The sequence below is a fragment of the Uloborus diversus genome, chromosome 3 (genome assembly GCF_026930045.1).
Source record: "Uloborus diversus isolate 005 chromosome 3, Udiv.v.3.1, whole genome shotgun sequence".
NCBI lineage: Eukaryota > Metazoa > Arthropoda > Arachnida > Araneae > Uloboridae > Uloborus > Uloborus diversus.
Genome location: NC_072733.1, coordinates 98,935,505 through 98,954,155, shown reverse-complemented (window position 1 = coordinate 98,954,155; position 18,651 = coordinate 98,935,505). Strand labels below are relative to the sequence as shown.

At 33.4% G+C, this 18,651-nt stretch overlaps 1 protein-coding gene across 1 annotated transcript in view; it reads left to right on the top strand.

Moving 5' to 3' along the window:
- The window catches only part of LOC129218867 (uncharacterized), a 191,709-nt gene that overhangs the window by 19,007 nt on the left and 154,051 nt on the right, over nt 1-18,651 (top strand). Inside the window, exon 2 of the mRNA XM_054853188.1 lies at nt 2,290-2,453. Within this exon, the coding sequence (XP_054709163.1) occupies nt 2,290-2,453 (164 nt within the window). The remainder of the gene's footprint in view (nt 1-2,289; nt 2,454-18,651) is intronic.

Sequence of the window (18,651 nt, the reverse complement as noted above, 5' to 3'; positions counted from 1 at the left end):
AATTGCTTTAAATTACAGTCTTACCATCCACACTGCTATAGCATTTTGCGTTGATTGATTTTAATTAGCATTTTTTAGGTCCTTAATTTTTTTGAAAAAGTCCTTAGAAAGTGCTTAGAAAGTCCTTAGTTTTTATTTTGAAAAAGGAGTGGGAACCCTGATAGTTCTAGTCCTATAAACATAAATAATTTTATACAAATACAAATACAAAAGTGACGACCAGCAACAGGCTCTGGGCCCAGCTAGACTGGTCCTAGTCAATTTACAATCCCCAGTGAAGATCAATGGCCCTCTTAAAACTGTCTACTCCTTTGCTCATTACCACCTCTTCCGGTAAGCTGTTCCAAGGTTCCACTACCCTGCTAAAATAATAATTTTTCCTAATATCCATGTTAGCCTGAGATTTAAATAGCTTAAAACAATGACCCCTTGTCCTGTTTTCAGTGCTAAACTTTAGCCCCGTAACATCTTTCGTTTTAATAAATTTAAACAGCTGAATCATGTCCCCTCGGTCTCTTCTTTGCTCAAGACTGTACATTTTTAGCCTTCTAAACCTGAAATCATAATCTAAGTGGGAAAGTCCACTTATTAGCCTTGTAGCCCGCCTTTGAACCCTTTCCAATACATTAATGTCTTTCTTAAGATAAGGAGACCAAAACTGAACAGCATACTCCAAATGGGGTCTTACCAAACTTCTATATAAGGGCAGAAGAACTTCTTTAGATTTATTTGAAATAGATCTATTGATAAACCCAAGCATCTTATTGGCTTTGTTGCTAGCAATGCTGCACTGTTGGCTAAACTTTAAATCCTGACTTATTAGGACCCCCAGATCAGTAACTTTGTCTGCCTGACTAATGACTGAACCTTGCAAATAATAACTTGTACACTTATTTCCATGCCCTAAATGTAGCACTTGACATTTCCCAACATTAACAGCCATACCCCATTTATTAGCCCACTCCGTAATATGATCTAGATCCTCTTGCAGCTGATTTGCTTGTTCTTCATTTTCTACAGTCCCCATAACTTTGACATCATCAGCAAAACAATTCATGTTCCCAGAAATATTTTTGTGAATATCGTTCATAAAGACAATGAACAAAACAGGCCCTAACACTGATCCTTGAGGAACCCCGCTTAAGACCTCACTCCAATTAGAATAATTTCCCCTTACAACTACTCTTTGTTTCCTTCCGGTAAGCCAATTTTTTACCCAAATGAAAGTTTTCCCTCCTATTCCTATATCAGCTAATTTGCTTAGTAGAGCAACATGCGGTACCTTATCGAAAGCTTTTTGAAAATCAATGTAAACAACATCTACAGGCTTACATGTTTTTAAAGCTAATAAAACAACGTTAAAAGTACAAATATGCAGGAACACTGCAGTCACATGTTTCTGCATTACAAGGAATGTCTTTTTCAGTGCATAAAATGTGAGCTCATGAATTTAAAGAAATTCAACAAAAAAATCCGACTTTCGTTGGATGTCTTTAAATCCTTGATCTCACATTTTGTGCAATAATTCCGATTGTTAAAATATTTTAATAGCATTCCCCCCATAAGTATTTCTTTACCCAAAGTCACAACCTTTTTCTTACTATTAAAAAAATTACTTAATTTTACTTCTCTGCATTGTTATAATTATGGTAAAATTTGAATCTGTAAAACCAAGGTTTTAAAAATTCACAATCTAAGTTTTCAAGTGATTAGGAATGCATTGCAATATGATTGAAAGGGTTTTTTGTTACGAGTTTATAAATATTCATCTTAAGGATCACTTAGAATGTTCCTGACCAAAGGTAAGTTGTCCTACACTAATATGTGATACAGAAAAAGTACTTAACTTTTACTATGATTAAATTTTATGTGTGTGTATGTGTGTGTTTTTTTTTTCAACTTATACATAGAATACAGTCTTATTTTATGAATATAACAATTGCAAATGATTGCAGTATATTATATGCTCGCACTTTTTATAAATTTAAAATCTTTCTTGAACGATATTCAATTTTTTGCAACTACTCAGTATTGGCCGAGTATCTGATCAAAATTTGGCCGAGTACCGAGTACTCAGTACGTCTCTACTTGCTATTACTTGTGTAGATTTTTGTTACTGAAGCTGGTTATGAAAAGAATCTGAGATGGGAAATTTTGGTTGGACAATATTTTGCTTACATTCAAGATAAAAAAAGACGCTAAAGATTATTTGTTTGAATTCAAATTTTACTGCATTATTAAAAAAATTTGTTCCATACTGTGAATAATTACAATTTCGTCGTCTTTCAGGTTTAGAATATTCACTACTACCATATGTTCATTTTTTTTTAAACAATGAAATAAATGGGTGTCATCTTTTAAATCTGACGGCTGATGATTTAGAAGATCTTCATATTTTTAAAGTTGGGCATCAGCAGTTAATATTGGAAGCAGTGGAGCTGTTAAAGCAGTTGGTAAGCAAAAATGTTTTTATTTAGTTCGCAGTTCTACGTTAAAATTTTTAGATGAAAATATGCTTGATTAATTTTTTTTTTATTTTTAAATTTAACTTCTCTATTCATTGTTTTCTTGTGAACAAAAATATTATTTTTTTTAAACGGAAAATAATATTTTTCAAAAATATTTTTTCATTTTTGTTAGAGCGTGATTTAATAAAAAATCCATCTTTAACCCTTTAAGATACATTAAAAAAAACCCTTCCTGGTGAGACCAAAGAGATTGTCACACAAGTATCCTAAGATTGAGTTTCGAGACAACATTTAAAGTCCTCAGAAAATATGTAGCAACTGAGATGCGTGTCAGGCACTGCCTGATATGGCCTGACACTGCCTTAATGTCGACGTATGACAACAAAATGTTAATATTACTATATGATCTTTATCAGGATTCGTACGCCCTTGAAAAACCTTGAAAAGTGCTTGAAAAAAAAAGTTCATTTTCAAGTGCTTGAAAGCCTTAAAAACGTTTTAAAACCTTGAAAAAGTTTCTTTGTGCTTAAATTGTCTCAAAAATCATCGGATTGTGTTTAAAAGTTTTAAAAAAGTATTTCACCAATGCAAGTTTCTGAACATGTGTTCAATATGCAACTTTCCAAAAAATTGCTTCCGTGTTTGGGATTTCAATCCTTTTGCATCTTGTAAATATTTTGATGTTTTTTTACAACCAAAAGATATTTTCACGTATGGTACCTTAGATTAGTTTATGTTTTGTTTAATTTCATTAATTAACAAAGGAATTAATTTGGAAATCATGACAACATTGAACTTACTTGGATTTCACGTAAAATTGTTCTTGTGTTTGAAATTTCAATCTTTTTGCATCCTGCAAATATTTAAATGTTTTGGCTAATCAGATGTTATTTTCGCATATGCTACCTTAGATTAGTTTTTTTTTGTTCAATTTTAATGGAAAAACAAATAAAATTTTTCGATGGGAAACATGCCAACGCTGAACGAACTCAGACTTCGCGAAAAATTGCTTCTTGTGTTTGAAATTTCTATCTTTTTGCATCTTGGAAATATTTAAATATATTGACAAATCGGATGTTATTTTCATATATGCTACCTTAGATTAGCATATTTTATGTTTTATTTTAGTAAAATATACATTTGTTTTGTGGGAATGAACTTAATTCGCGAAAATTTGCTTCCCTTGTTTAAGATTTCAATCCTTTTGCATCTTGTAAATATTTTTATATTTTTGACAAATAGAAGTTATTTTGACACATGCTACATTAGATTAGCTTATTTTATTTTTCATTTTAATAACTAAAGAATTAAAGAATTAATCGCTTTAGTCTTGTTTAATTATATGCTTATTTATTTTTGCAATTTTGAATTTAATTACCTTTAGCTAATTTTCGGTCATAACAGATTTTTTGAAAAAAAAAATTAAATTTATGCAATTGAGCACCTAACAAATTAACTTAAAGTTTTTATTTTAAATAAAAATTTTAATTATATAATTTTATAAAGTTGAATTTATAAGTACATCACATTTTCTCTATGTCTAATAAAATAATTAAGGTGTGTAACAAAGGTGTTTATGTTATAATTATTCACTGGAAATCCAGTAGTGTTCGTTTTATGCTTTTACCTCCCTACATCTCCAATTTTCCCCTTGATCTCAAATGTTCAAAATTGCTATTTTAGTAAGGTTGTGGGTACTTAGAACAGCTTCCCGTAAGAGGCTGTAATCAGCAAAGGGGTAGATAGCTTAAGGAGGGTCATTGATCTTCATTTGGATCTAATAAATTGACTAGGACCAGCCTAGCTAGGCCCAGTGCGTGTTGATAACCAGCAACAGGCACTTGGCCCGGCATTTCTATGCAGAATATTTTGACTTAATAAACTATTTTATCATAAGAAATGAATTGTATGCATATCAAAAGTTATTGTTGTACATATATATATTCAAATAATAGGGGTCTTAGTTTTAAAAATTACTCCCCCCCTCCCGATTTGCTTTTTGAAACTTCCAGGTAATTTTTTATGAACTCGCAAATCAATCACACCTGAATATTATTGCCTTTCTAAATTTAAATTCTAATTTCAACAATAACCCATTTGTTCCCAAAATAAAATTACTTCTGTCATAATATATGTTAACTTCTTGTGCATTCGTTCGATTTCAAAATGTGGCTCTATGATACTGAACTTGCACATTTAGTGACTATTACAAGTTATTCAGTGAAAGCTGAATAGGCTCAAGTTTACAAGTATTTATCACTTCTTAAGCAGTTTTTGTGTATTTTGAGGCGTTGAGACTGAACTGTGGACTTTCATTCACTTTTCTTATTTACTAATTTTTAAATTTACTCGAGGACAGTTGAAATGCCTTATTTGCTGAAGAGCTATTACATACATACGAATAATTGATTTGCATGGTACTTATGAATGATTTGCGAACCTCTAATATTTTAGAACTTAATAGTACAACCTGAAATTACTTTCCGGGTTTTGTTTTTGTCCTTACCACCATTGTATTGTAATAAACCACCATATTAATATTGGAAATAAATGTTGAAACCCTGGGGGTGGGGGGTGGGGGTGTTGACTTCAAAAACTCCTCTTTGGCAATGCCAGCTAATTTTTCGAATTGATTGCCTTTCGTCTTTACTTTTCACTTGCTATTTTCGATCATCCTTTCGTTTTTTTTCTCATTTGCGTTTTTGTTTCTTTGCGAACTTTACACGCGTAAATGAAAATTATGTGCACTCTTAAATTGTCTTTGAGTTGAATCCGAATCACCGGTTGAGTGTTATTGCTGACGGGATGAAATGTTTACGCCACATCAAAGGGCGTCCACACAGTGGCAGATACAAGGGGAGGGTCATGGGGGTCATGACCCCCCCTAAACCGACGACAATAGTATCTTTCACATTGTGTTCAAACACTTAATGAATAAAATGTAAACAATTTCAGTTACCTTTTCATTTTATTAATTATTTTTAAAAGTAAAAAATTTAAATATTACTTCTTTCAATTGCTTATGAAATTAATTAGTAATGTTTATGCTCTATTAAGTGCCTTATTCCTAGCCGATTTGGTGCTTTTAATGACACCCAAGCAGTTTCAGAATTTTTTTAACCCAAAACCGTAGGTTTGGTCGTGGAACTGCGCGGGAGGGGTCATTATTTTGCGTGACCCCTCCTAAAATGGTAGTCTGTATCCGCCCCTGCGTCCACATACCAAGTAAAACGGGAATTATCAGCGATTTTGAAGATTTTAATGAGAATGGGAATTCTGGAAAAAATCGGAGGCAAATTTCAAGCTGGTTTGAAACACTGATGGGCAACTGTTCCTACATTTTTGAAATGTTTCTGGTAAAATATTCTAAGACTTGAAGAATCACTAAATTACAATGACTTTCAATCTAACACTCGCTGGACTGGAAATAGGGGGGGGGGGAGGAAACGAGAAAAATAGCTGCAGCACGAGTTTGCGAAAAAATGCTGCTCTTGCAAAGAGGGTAAGTCCACAAATTAACCCACAATACTGAAGTCTTAACACATTCATATTTTGGAGAATCTAAGAGGGGGGGGGGGCTACTCAAGGGCTCCAGAATAAAAAAATCGAAAATCTTAATTTTAAGCCTTTTTTGAAGCTTTGAAGTGGTTTGGGATTTCTCCTTTGCAAACTAAACAAAAAAGGTCAAAAATGTTTAGACTGTCTTTAATGATGTAAAAATGGGGAGAGTGAGGTTTAAAAAAAATTCGGAAACTACAGTCTTAAAAACACTAATTTAGGCAATCTTTGGTGAATTTATGAGAGATGGTTTCAGTGTTCTAACCTAAGAATGTTTTGTGGCTGATGCATTAATAACTGTTTGAGGCTATACTAAAATGACTTAAGAGAAAGTGTATTTGGGACGCTCTCTCGAAAAAAGTTTGTAATTGAAGTCTTAAAGCTTTTAGGCTGTCTTTGGCAATGTCAAGAGGGGGGGGGGGGGGTCTCTTTAGGCGAAATTCCGAAACTGGAGTCTTAAAAGCGCAATTTTAGACCATCTTTAATGAGCATAGAGGGTGGGGTTCGGGGTCCCTTTCCTCCTTCGAAGCTGTAGTATTCAGAACTCTGCTTTAGGTAATCTTTGAGGGACTTAAGAAGAGGGATTTCGAAGGCTCTCTCTCGATAAATTTTTGAAATTAAATTTTCAAAACTTCGGTGGTGAAAAAGGGGAAACACACAAATTTAAATCAAATTTAGTGAACTTAGGGAAAGGAGTTCGGGGGGGGGGGGAGGTCTCTCTCCCCCAAAAATTTCCCTATTCTGAAGTAGTGAAATGCTATTTTGGCTATTTTTGAGTGAGTCAAGACTGGGAATTCAAGGTCTTTCTCGAAACATTTTCGAAACTGAAGTCTTAAAACTTTGGATTGTCTTTGGCGATGTGTGGAGGGAAGTTGCTCTTTCAATGGAAAAATAAATCTTAAACACAAACTTATACTGCCTTTAGTGTGTCTGCTTCACACAAGAGGGGGGGGGGGTATTCCGATGGCCAGCCCGAAAATTTTTTGTTTCTGAAGTTTTAAGAACTCTGTTTTGGGCTATCTTTGGATAACTTAAATGGAAAGGGAGTCGGAAGCTTCTGTCAAAAATTTTCTGAAATTAAAGTACATTAAAACTTTTAGGTGTTCATAAGTCATGTATATAGGTAAAGGGGGTACTTTTAATTGAGAAAAATTTAGAAACTGAAGCCTTAAAAACTCAAATTAAGGACATTGGTAGTGAACTTAGAAGAAGGGGTTCGGGAGTTCTCTTCCGAAAATTTTTCAGAAGAGAAATTTACAGCCTGAAATATTTAAAACGCTACTTTAGGCTGTATTTGAGTGCCTATTTGAGGGACATGATTCGGGGGCCCTCCCTTGAGTGAGGATTCAGTTCCCCTATTGCTTTTTTTAAATTAATGAATATTGGACAGTGTTCCTCTTTTAAAAAATATATCTACTTCACTGAAGCTGTTTTTTTTATTACTAACTTTACCACCTGCTATCGTATAAAAGAATTTTTTTACAAATCAAGACTAAGGAGGGGAGGGGGGAATGTTGCCAGTTCATTAATCGTCCATACCCTTCCCCCACCTTTCTTTCTTTTCTGGTTTGTTCGCGTTATCTTGGGTAGACTTTCCGATCAGAGCTGATTTATGTTGTAAAAGTGAAAATCTTATGTCCCAAGCGATTTTATTGCTGCAATAAAACGGTTTACAATCGGCAAAAAAGCTTGGAGCCCTGAATGCTTTTACCCCTGACATCATCCAACATCATCTAAAATTGCGTTTTTGGAACTTCAATTTCGAAATATTACCGAAAGAGAGTTCTTGAACTCCATCCTTTCGATAATGCATTCAAAAAATGTATAAATGTAATGAAACAATTTTATTTTTAAAGCTTCAATTTCAAAATCTCCAAAGCTTCAATTTCGGGGAGAACCAGCGCCCCCCCCCCTCTTTCTATAATATTTTTGAAGATCGCCCAATATTGTGATTTTGGGACAGTTTGAAAAAATTGATATAAGAGAGTCCCTGTAGTGTATTTTACTAGTGAGGAGTAGAGAGATGTTATTTACACATAGTTATTTATTTACTACGGACAACACAATCACACTAACGTACACATAAAGCTACATCATCGAACTGTGAGATCAAAATCGAAACCAACACTAACTAGATAGCCTCGAACTAAGAGCATTAGAGTTCTATTCTTTCGACACCTGGATCAAGGTTATAAACCATGGAGGAAAGGATAACAGGGATATTATCATGGGAATATTACAATCTCCCACGCTTAAATTACATAGTCTGCAAGATATGGTGGTGGTTGACGTATTCTTCCTGATCTTCGAATAGGAAGATTTTGGAAAGTTCTGGCACCGTTTGAATCAGTAGAAACTGGATCAGGAGGTTTCGTCTCGATCCGAATTTCTGATGGCAAGGGGTCGAAATGATTTCCACTTGAGCTGGAACTCCTTGGATAAATTACTTCTTGAGTTGGAGAAAATGTTACTTTTGGAATTCTGGAAACTTCGCACTTTCTCAATTGGTTGATGTGTCTTTTTATAATCTGGCCTTCATCGAGTTGTATCAGGTAGTGCAGTTTACCAAGTCGTTGTTTAACGCTTCCAAATCTCCATGACAGCTTATTGTTGGCATAAGACCGTGATTGTACGCGATCTCCCACGCTTAAGTTTCTGTGGTCTGGTATGGGAGGTGATAAGTACTTTGATTTGTTGATGTGCGATAAAACTCCAGCTATGCCGGTTGGACTTGCATCGCATGCGACCGTGATAGGCAAATTTGGGTGGTATGGCATTAAAACTCTGTCACTTGATATTTCATTTTTCAATTTGATGAACGCTGCGTCACAATTAGCAGACTAGTGGAATTTTACATTTTTCTTTAGTAAATGTCTTAGCGGATAAGTAATAGATGATGCATTTAGCAAAAATTTGGAATAGTAGGTAACCATACCTAAAAAGCGTTTCAATTCTTCCACATTTTTCGGTCGAGGTGCGTGAATTATTGCTTCAGTTTTCAGGGGACACTTCGAGATTTTGTTTTGCTCGATCACATATCCTAAATATGAAATCTTATTTTTGAAAAAATGACATTTTGAGCTATTTACATGTAAATTGTACTTTTGTAAACGTTCTAAGCATGCAATCAACCGATCGCGACACTCGGAGAGAGTTTCTCCGTGGATTATTATATCATCGAAATATGTTGCAATTCCCTGAAGACCCATCAACATTTGGTCCAAAATTCTATGAAATTCACTTGGAGACTTGATCGTCAACGGCTACATGCAAATAAGCTTTGAAGAGATCGAGTGTACAAAAAAATTTAGAGTTTCTGAGACTACTGATTATTTCTTCTATTTTTGGTATTGGATAATGTGCATCTTTCAACTGAGGATTTACGGCCACTTTATAGTCCACACACAAGCGAACACCACCGTCGGACTTGGGTATAACAACAAGTGGTGAACCCCAATCGCTACAATCCACTTTCGTTATTATGTGATCGTATTCTAGATTTTTAAGTTCCTCGTTAACTTTCTCGCGTAAGGCAAAAGGGACATCGCGGGCTTTTAAAAATACAGGTTTTGAATTTTCTCGAAGTTTTAACGAGCAAGTAAAGTCTGGAATTTTCCCAATTTTTTGTTCAAACACTGTAGGAAATTGATTTATGATGCTATTTACTACATTTGAAACATCAATCACATTAACAGGAATTTCTTCAATTTTATTACTTTTATCAATATCGGATAAATTTATCTTCAAATGTCGAATCCATGTTCTTTCTAAGACTGGTGTAAACATATCTGGAACTATGTACAAAGTTTCTATACTAGTGATATTTTTATATTTCACACTAACTTTTACAAGACCCAATGGTTCAAAAATACCATGAGTGTAAGATCGAAATTTCACCTCTGTAGGCTGCAACTCATTTGTTAAATTTAATAAATCGAAAGCTTGTTTAGTCAAAAGTGTAAGTCCTGCACCTGAATCGACTTCAAATTTTTGCATTTTCCCTTCTATCTGTACGTTAACACCAAAATTTTTCTGAATCGCACGATAGGTTAGATTTAAAAACATCAACAATTTGGGTATTACTTGAAAAATTGCTTACTGTAGCTACATCTGTAACATATTCATCATTGTCTACACATTGAACTTCATTTGCTTTTTTATTTTTCAAAAGTGTTGATAAACAAACTTTTTGGACGTGCCCTCTTTTTTGAAAAAGTTTGCAAAATAATTTTGAAACATCAGCACGACATTCACGGGAAAGGTGATTTGAACGTCCACATCGTATTCATGTATTATGTATTCCAAGTTCACGAAAATTTTAATTTGAAGAAAACCTACGCCTAGAGTTTGATCTATTTCGATTTTCAGAGTAACTTCTCTGTTTACTATTTGAGCGATTCGATTTAGACTGATTTCGTGATCTCGAAATTTTGTGAACTTCTTCTGATTTTGCAGTTGAATTGTGTTTCGATAATTCCCGGTTGTCTATTTTCGAAGCTTCTAAAGCTAACGCTTGTTCTACAGCTACATCGAAAGTTAAATCTGGAACCATTAACAGTTTTTCTCGAATCACATCATCTCTCAACCCTCTAATAAATTGTGCATGCAAAAACAAATTAGCAATTGAAATTTTACAGTCACAATTAAATTCACAAGTCGAAGTAAATTTGCGTAGTGCCGCTACATAATCAGATACAGTTTCATTTTCGTTTTGGAAACGGCATAGAAATCTGTGCTGTTTGATAATAATATTAGGTTTAGGACACAAATGTTTTTCAAGAACAGTTATTATTTCATCATATGACAATTCGTTTGGAAGTTGAGGAGCGATTAACGAGCATAATAAATTATAATGTTCAGATCCAATGCAATTGAGTAATATTTTCACACATAACTGTTTATCTTCGAAAACGTTCTTGATTTGAAAATAATTTTCAAATCTCTGTTTATACTGTAAAAATGTCTCTGCGGATGCATTAAAACATTCGAAATTTGATAAAAATGTAATCGTACCTTTTTCGTTATGCTCAGGAACATCTTTGTTTTCGTCTTTTTTCAAGATGAGTTCCACGATTCTATCATTACTAGCGGTTAGAACTTTTAATAATTCCACAAATTGCTGAGCATCCATAATGTTTTAATCCTCGTCGCCAATTACTGTAGTGTATTTTGCTAGTGAGGAGTAGAGAGATGTTATTTACACATAGTTATTTATTTACTACGGACAACACAATCACACTAACGTACACATAAAGCTACATCATCGAACTGTGAGATCGAAATCGAAACCAACACTAACTAGATAGCCTCGAACTAAGAGCATTAGAGTTCTATTCTTTCGACGCCTGGATCGAGGTTATAAACCGTGGAGGAAAGGATAACAGGGATATTATCATAGGAATATTACAGTCCCTGAACCCCTCTTTTCCTTGAACTTTACCAAAATGGCCTATCATTGCGTTTGTGAACTTCAATTGAAAAAATTTCTGAGGGAGAGGCCCCAGACTCCCCGTTGCTGGTTTTTAGGTTATTTTTTAAAAACTACGGTTGTGTATTACAATTTTAATAGGTCCATGTCAAGTAAGGAAAAACGTCAAAAAAGCACAAATTGCAGATTACAGCAGACACGTGTTTAGTTGTTACACTGCAATTTGTGCTTTTTTGACGTTTAATTTTTTTTTTACTTTACTGTTCAGCACAAAGGTATTTATTTATCTTAGGTCCATGTTGTTAGAAAAAGTCAAAAGCAAAAATTTCAAAGTAAACACAGATTTTAAAACTGCCTGTATCAAAATCTACAAACATTTATGCTCATAAAATTTTCCTTAAGCACGCATGTGGGGGGAGGAGGGGGGGGGGGGCTCAAAATATTTTCCGTCTTGAACACATCACCAAACTTGCACCCATGGACAGCCCCTGTAGCAGCTTCGATTTCTTCATTCTTTTCTTTTTTCATTATTTATATTATATTTAACTAACCACAAGAAAGCAGCGCTGACATTCTGAGCCTCCACAGCTGTCAGAACAGCTGCATTCTTCGGAAGCTGTCGGAGCTACAGTTTGAAGATGCAGAGACTGAATACAAATACATAAAATCATATTTTGTCGAAGTTTGAAAACTAATTCAACTTTGCCCATATAACTGCTACAGCAGCAAAGTTTAACTCACATAGCTTAAAAATATAACTATTCATTTATGGTGTAACATCATCTACCTTCTTATTAGTAAAGCAGGTGTATAAGCAGTTAAAACAAACTTGGTCAAAACGGCCCAGTTAGGGTACTGTCCCTTGGTTGCAGTCACACATAGGATCTGCTGTCTATCCCATGTATTCTCAAAAGCTTTTTTATTCAGTTTAGTAGTAAAAAATACAGCTCTACAACCAATACAAAGCTGAATAATAATAATAGTAACTTTAAAAGCAAAGCATTAAGACAAAGTTGCTTGAAAAACTTATTGTAACAGACATTACTGGCGTGACAGACATGACAAAGTTTAATGTTCTAGATTTCGCTCAAATCTCAAATTTATTTTTCAATTTTTTATGAATTGTTTCTTTTGGCATTTAGAAAGAGAAAATAAAGTATTATTGATTTTTATCAAGTACATTTTGTTTAAAACAAAACAAATCTATATTTTCTTTGACAGACATGACATGAAGACATACCAAGTTTGGGGGGGGGGGGGATAGCATTTTGAAGAAGAAAATGAACCGAATTTTGCAAATAAATATGCTTGTTAAAAAAATCTGTATTGTATTTATATGCATCAAGGTATATGAAACTAGAGGTTAAAATAAGAGATTTTCAGTTTCTAAGTAAGTCTTGAAGTAATTAGTTCTAAATAATTATTTATGCAATTATTTTATACTTTGTTCTTTTCTTAAAATTTAACCTATTTTTTATGAACTAGGCAAAGAAAAAAAATTGATTTAGTTTAAATTTAAAAAATGTCTAGGTCCATTTTCCAAGGAATTTACCATGAAAAAGCCAGATTGTGAAAAATTTAGAATTTTCAAGAGAATTTCTGTTGTTTAGAATACAAAAGGTTTTAAATCAATTGGTTAAAAGAAAGAGCTTTTTAAAAAAATCAATTGATTAAAATCACTGATTTTAATGTGATTTAAATTATTGACACCCTGTTTTTGATTATAATGGGTTCCCAAGCTAAATATAATCTAATTCATGGTACCCTTTGCCAGGGGCGGATTCAGGATTTCATTTTAGGGGGGAGGGGGGTCATGGCCAGGGGGGGGGTGATAATGGACTCAAGTAAAATTTTCTGAGGCTCTGAGTAAAATTTTAATCCTGTTCAAATTTACATAGCGACCTTGGGATCTCAGATAAGAGTTGAAAAACGTATAAGGTTTCTCGATATTTGTAGTGAAACCCGAAAGTTATAGATCTGGGCTTGAAGTGAAGGATTGTTTACCATAAAAATTGTGATTAAGTATTAACTAACTGACATAAATAAAAAGGTATTGCATATTAAATGTAATAAAATAAACGTTAAGATAATAGCTTCTTACAATGGTCACTGCTCTTCTCAAGCACTTTTATTATACTTGGCCTGATAATCACGGAAAAATCTGACGCCTGTTTTTGCTTGTATCTCAGCAATAGACCCCTTAGAGATTGGGATTTCACTAAATGATTTGCTTAGTCTTAAGCTACAACGTAACGCTAAAAAAATTAAAATTTTAAAATAAAATTATTTTGGGTAGGATGGAAAACAGCAAATTTAATGTAATTTCTGCAGTAAATGTTTAAATAATAAAACCCATTGTTACAAATTTTGTTGCCTTGCAACAGTAATGTTTATACAATAATCATTATGAAAATTTTGAACCAAGGCTTACAAATACAAATGTGATGACCAGCAACAGGCTCTTGGCCCAGCTAGGCTGGTCCTAATCAATTTATTAGTCCTCAATGAAGATCAATGGCCCTCTTAAAGCTAACCCCCCCCCCCCCCCTGCTCATTACCACCTCTTCCGGTAAGCTGTTCCAAGTGCCCACAACCCTACTAAAGTAGTAGTTTTTCCTTATTTCCAGGTTAACCTGAGATTTGAATAGCTTAAAAGAATGTCCCCTTACTAGTCTAGTTTCCCTTCTTTGAACCCTTTCCAATACACAAATATCTTTCCTCAGATGAGGCGATCAAAACGGCACAGCATACTCCAAACGGGTTCTGTCTGATACAAGATCTCGTGATATTTTTCCATCGGATTTGGGTTCATCTTTTTTTTTTTAACTTTGCCAAAAAAGACAGCAAAGTTTTGTCACCCGAAAACTTCATTGTTTTTGTTATAGGTAGTCCTTTTCTAACAAAGCGCGGCTTTTTTCAGCACAGTTTTCATCTAATACAAGGGGTTAGTTTACGTGAACCCTTGTATAACGAGGTTTCGCACTAACACGGAACTAAAATTTTACATTTCTTGCACGACACAAAATAAAAAAAAAAATTATTTAAAGTAATTAACTGTTCATTGCACATTTACAAACTCAGCGGGAACAAAAATGACGCTTGACACAAAGGTATTTATTGATAGCTTAAATACGAAGCTGTCTAAAAATCACAACAGAGACTTAACATAAAAAATAATTACACACTCAAATCAATGTCTAACAGCTCGGGAAGTATCACTATCGTCCATTAAATTTGTTGCATAAAAACCAATCGGGCGGCAGACACTTCTTTGTTACTTTTCAGTTCACTGGCACCTCAAGTCAGCGCCGTAGAACGACAGTCTCAAGCAAAGTTATATATCAATAGTAAATGACATGTAATGCCAAAAAAGAAAAGAAAGAAATTCAAAAATTATTTAGTACTTTTTCTTATGTTCAGGTTTTTTTTTTTTTCCAAGCAGTCATTTTTCACTACTCAAATACAATGAACCCACAAACGATTATAGAGAAATTTCACAGATCTGGGGGCGGGGAGTGGTAATGATCCACATGATGCCCCTCCCCCCCATATCCACTCATTCATGTAATGCCCAAAAAATATTGAATGTAAAAAAAATATTTTTCTTATAGTTTTGATCAAGGATACATTCAAATGCTTTCGAGGTTTTGGGGGAAAGGTCCTGACCCCCCTCTTGTATCCGCTACTGCCCTTTGCCGAATTGGGATTTTTTCATTCTCTATCTCTTTTACATATGAAAACATATCCATTTCATGGACATTTTGCCGCACCTCTCCCTGCGGCTTTTTGGGGACCCTTGGATTATTATGTGTAATAAGCTTTTTAAAATTAAAGAATATATTTGATAGTAGCTGACAATCGGTAATTTCAAATGCTGCCTGGATCATTCCACATCAAAGTGCCTAAATTAAATTAGTCGGCAGCGCTGTCATGTCTCCGTTTTTGTCTGTTATTTTTTTTACGCATAGATATCTTTCAGGTTAGCCCAAATTAATTTTTTTAGATGTTTTGAATAAAAACTACTCTTTGGAGAATTTTTTAAAAATTCGATTTTTGATCATTGTTTGGGTCATTGTATTGGCAAAAATTTAGAATAAATCTCCCTATTTCTTTTTTTTTCAACCAATTAAGCTGAATTTTGTGTCAATTTCAAGCTAATAGTTTTCTCTTTCAGTGTAAATAACAGAAGTATTCTGTGAATAGTTGGGTGCTACCACTCCTTATCTAAAGTCAGTTTTTAGCTTTTTCAATTGGCTGATTAAATAAGTCATATCTCCGGAGTACCTCCTATGATCTGCATCAAATTTTTTTGTAGCTATGTAAAAAAAAAGTTGAAGGATGTTTTTTGTTGTTTTGAAATAAAAAATCAAGTTTGTTTTGCAGAAAATACAAGTTTTCTATTACTTTAAAGCCTTTTCGAGCTTAAAAAAGCCCATTAACTTTTCAGTACAATTGATATTGGACTCTCAAAGGATAAAAAATGATTTGCATCAATAATTAATTGCTAAAAAGTTGCTCACTTCGGGACAGAATTGTGCAAAAATCTCCGTTTCAGACTTCACAAAAAAAAAGAGAGAGAGAGAGAGAGAGAGAGAAAAAAGACAACTTTCGATTGAAAGTATAACTTAATATCAAGAATAAATAATTTGAAGAATATTATAAAAAATATTCCTAATAGCAATACAGTCGAGTCCCGACTTACGCGAAGGATGCGTTCCAAGACTCCTCGCGTAAGTTGAAATTTCGCGTTATGGAAAAATATATGTAAAACATTTTTTTAAAGCATACCAAATTCTTTTAAACACTTATAAACACCCCTCAAACTGCTTTAAAAAAATTCCTTAACTACACACTACAATTTCTTAAACAAAGAACTGAACTTTTGCCGTATTTAAAAAATAAAAAAAAACTTTTATTCAACATGAACTATTTTAAATGCTCAAAATGAATGGAAAATATAGACAAAAATTTTTGAAAAAAAAAAAAAAATAGAACTGACTTCAAAATTGCTCTAAAAAGTGAAAAATAATTTTATTCTTTAAACACCATCGATAATACTTTTAAACATAATTTTTGAAGTTGGCGCAAAAACGATCGATAAAATCATTCACAGCCATAACTCAACTACAAGTATAAATTTTACCAGGTCCAGTTTCTTCACTACCACATGCATTACGCATTGATGACAGCATATTTGAGTAACGATATAACTGTTTCGTTCCTAACTTTGGATGATTTTTTGATAAAATATGAACGAAGCATGGTTACAATGGATTTTACTTTTTGTTTTTGCGCCAACTTCAAAAATTATGTTTAAAAGTATTATCGATGGTGTTTAAAGAATTGATGGGCTATAATTCTCCAGCATAAAGCAAGAAAGAGAATAGCCCAAGTTTTGCAAAGAATAATGATAATTCAAAGCTATTAAATTAGCAAAGTGTAATACGCGATTGGAGTAGTCAAACTATCAAATAGAAATTTATCTTCTGCTGCATGAAGAATCTTATATTAAGTGACGAAAAGTCATTCTTTAAAAATATCAACTATTTATTAAACAATTAACAATTGTAAAAGATAAAATGAGAAAATAATAAAGTAACTTGAAGAATCAATAACTCAAAGCCATACGCAAAATTAAAGTATAATCATGAACTTTGTAGACCTATTATATCTATTTACTAATTCTATTAAATATTACCGAATGTTCCATTGAAGATGTTTTCATGATCTCTATTCATAGATCTCTAATACTAACATTTCAATAATGCATCACGAACACTAAGTTCGGCGGGTTCTAGTAGTATCTATTAGATCACATCTAACTACCGATCAGAAAACTAACTTCCTATTAATCCATTCCAAACACTGTGAATGGCTATCTCGATGGCTGAAAAGCCAAGAGCCGAAAAACCCCAACTGCAACCTGCAAGTTGGCAAACTAAAGCATCTATCGTAGATGCGAGAAGTGAAAAAGAAAAAGAGTCATATCACACGAGCGTATAAATACTGCTTTCCCAATTAGCATAACGCGTCATCTCAAGTTCGACACGTGCGGAAAAGACGTGTGCAAAAAGCTTCTAGAATGTCTGAGAACGAGTGACGTCATCTGACCTTCAATTCGCCGGGAAGCGAAAGCAGATTCACTCATTGTTTACGTTTTCATTTGAAGTTGAAGTACGCGGGAAGAATCGCTTGTCAAAGCGAAAAGGATATTACAACGCGAACATGCTAACATGCATAGTAAGTTTACAATTAAATAGCTTTAGTTTGTAAATGATGAGATACATATAATTAAATAATAACATTGTGCTTAGGATAAACTTAATGTTTATCAATGTCCCCCCCATCTCATTATCTTACAAATTAAATATAAATTCAATAAATTAAAAATAAATTCATATGGCTTCAAGTTTTACATATAAATTCTTTTACAACAATATTAGTAGAAATTAGAAACACGAAAAGTATTTTTCATTGGGAATAAATACAGTAACCCATCGAACTTCAAATTTTCACAAGAATTGTAGACAAAATTTTCTTCATCATTCATCATTGATTGAAAAATTGGGTAGACAGTCCTGTGAAATGTCCTAAGAAAATACAGTCCTTCCATAGATACACACTCAATCTGAAAATAGTTACAACATACAACAAGTAACTGTTCAAATCAGCACAAGATGTATAAGCACTTATAAATTTTGAGTTGTATAAACACATTGAAAAAAAAAATTTATGTTTTGACTTCTTAAATACGTGAAAACAATGCGTTAAGTTATACATTTATGACTTGTAAAAAAAATTTCAATAAATTTAGACAATTCAATGCGAGTCATTGGTTTTGTAAATATGTCCGATAAATTATCTTTACTTCTGACATATTTAATGTTAAAAACATCTTTATATATTAAATCTCTAATGAAAAACAGTTTAACATCGATGTGTTTACTTCTGTGATTTTCAACTGATGATTTTACAAATTGAATAGCAGCTTGATTATCAACAAATAGCGAGGATTTTACTTTAGATTTTACAGTTTTAGTTTCAATACATTCATTCAAAATCCTATCAAACCATATCAATTCTTTGACAGTTTCGGTCATTGCGACAAGTTCTGCCTCCATAGTTGAAAGACTTACACATTTTTCTTTAAAAGTGCGCCATTCTATGGGCGAATTATCAAGCAAGATAAGTTGACCT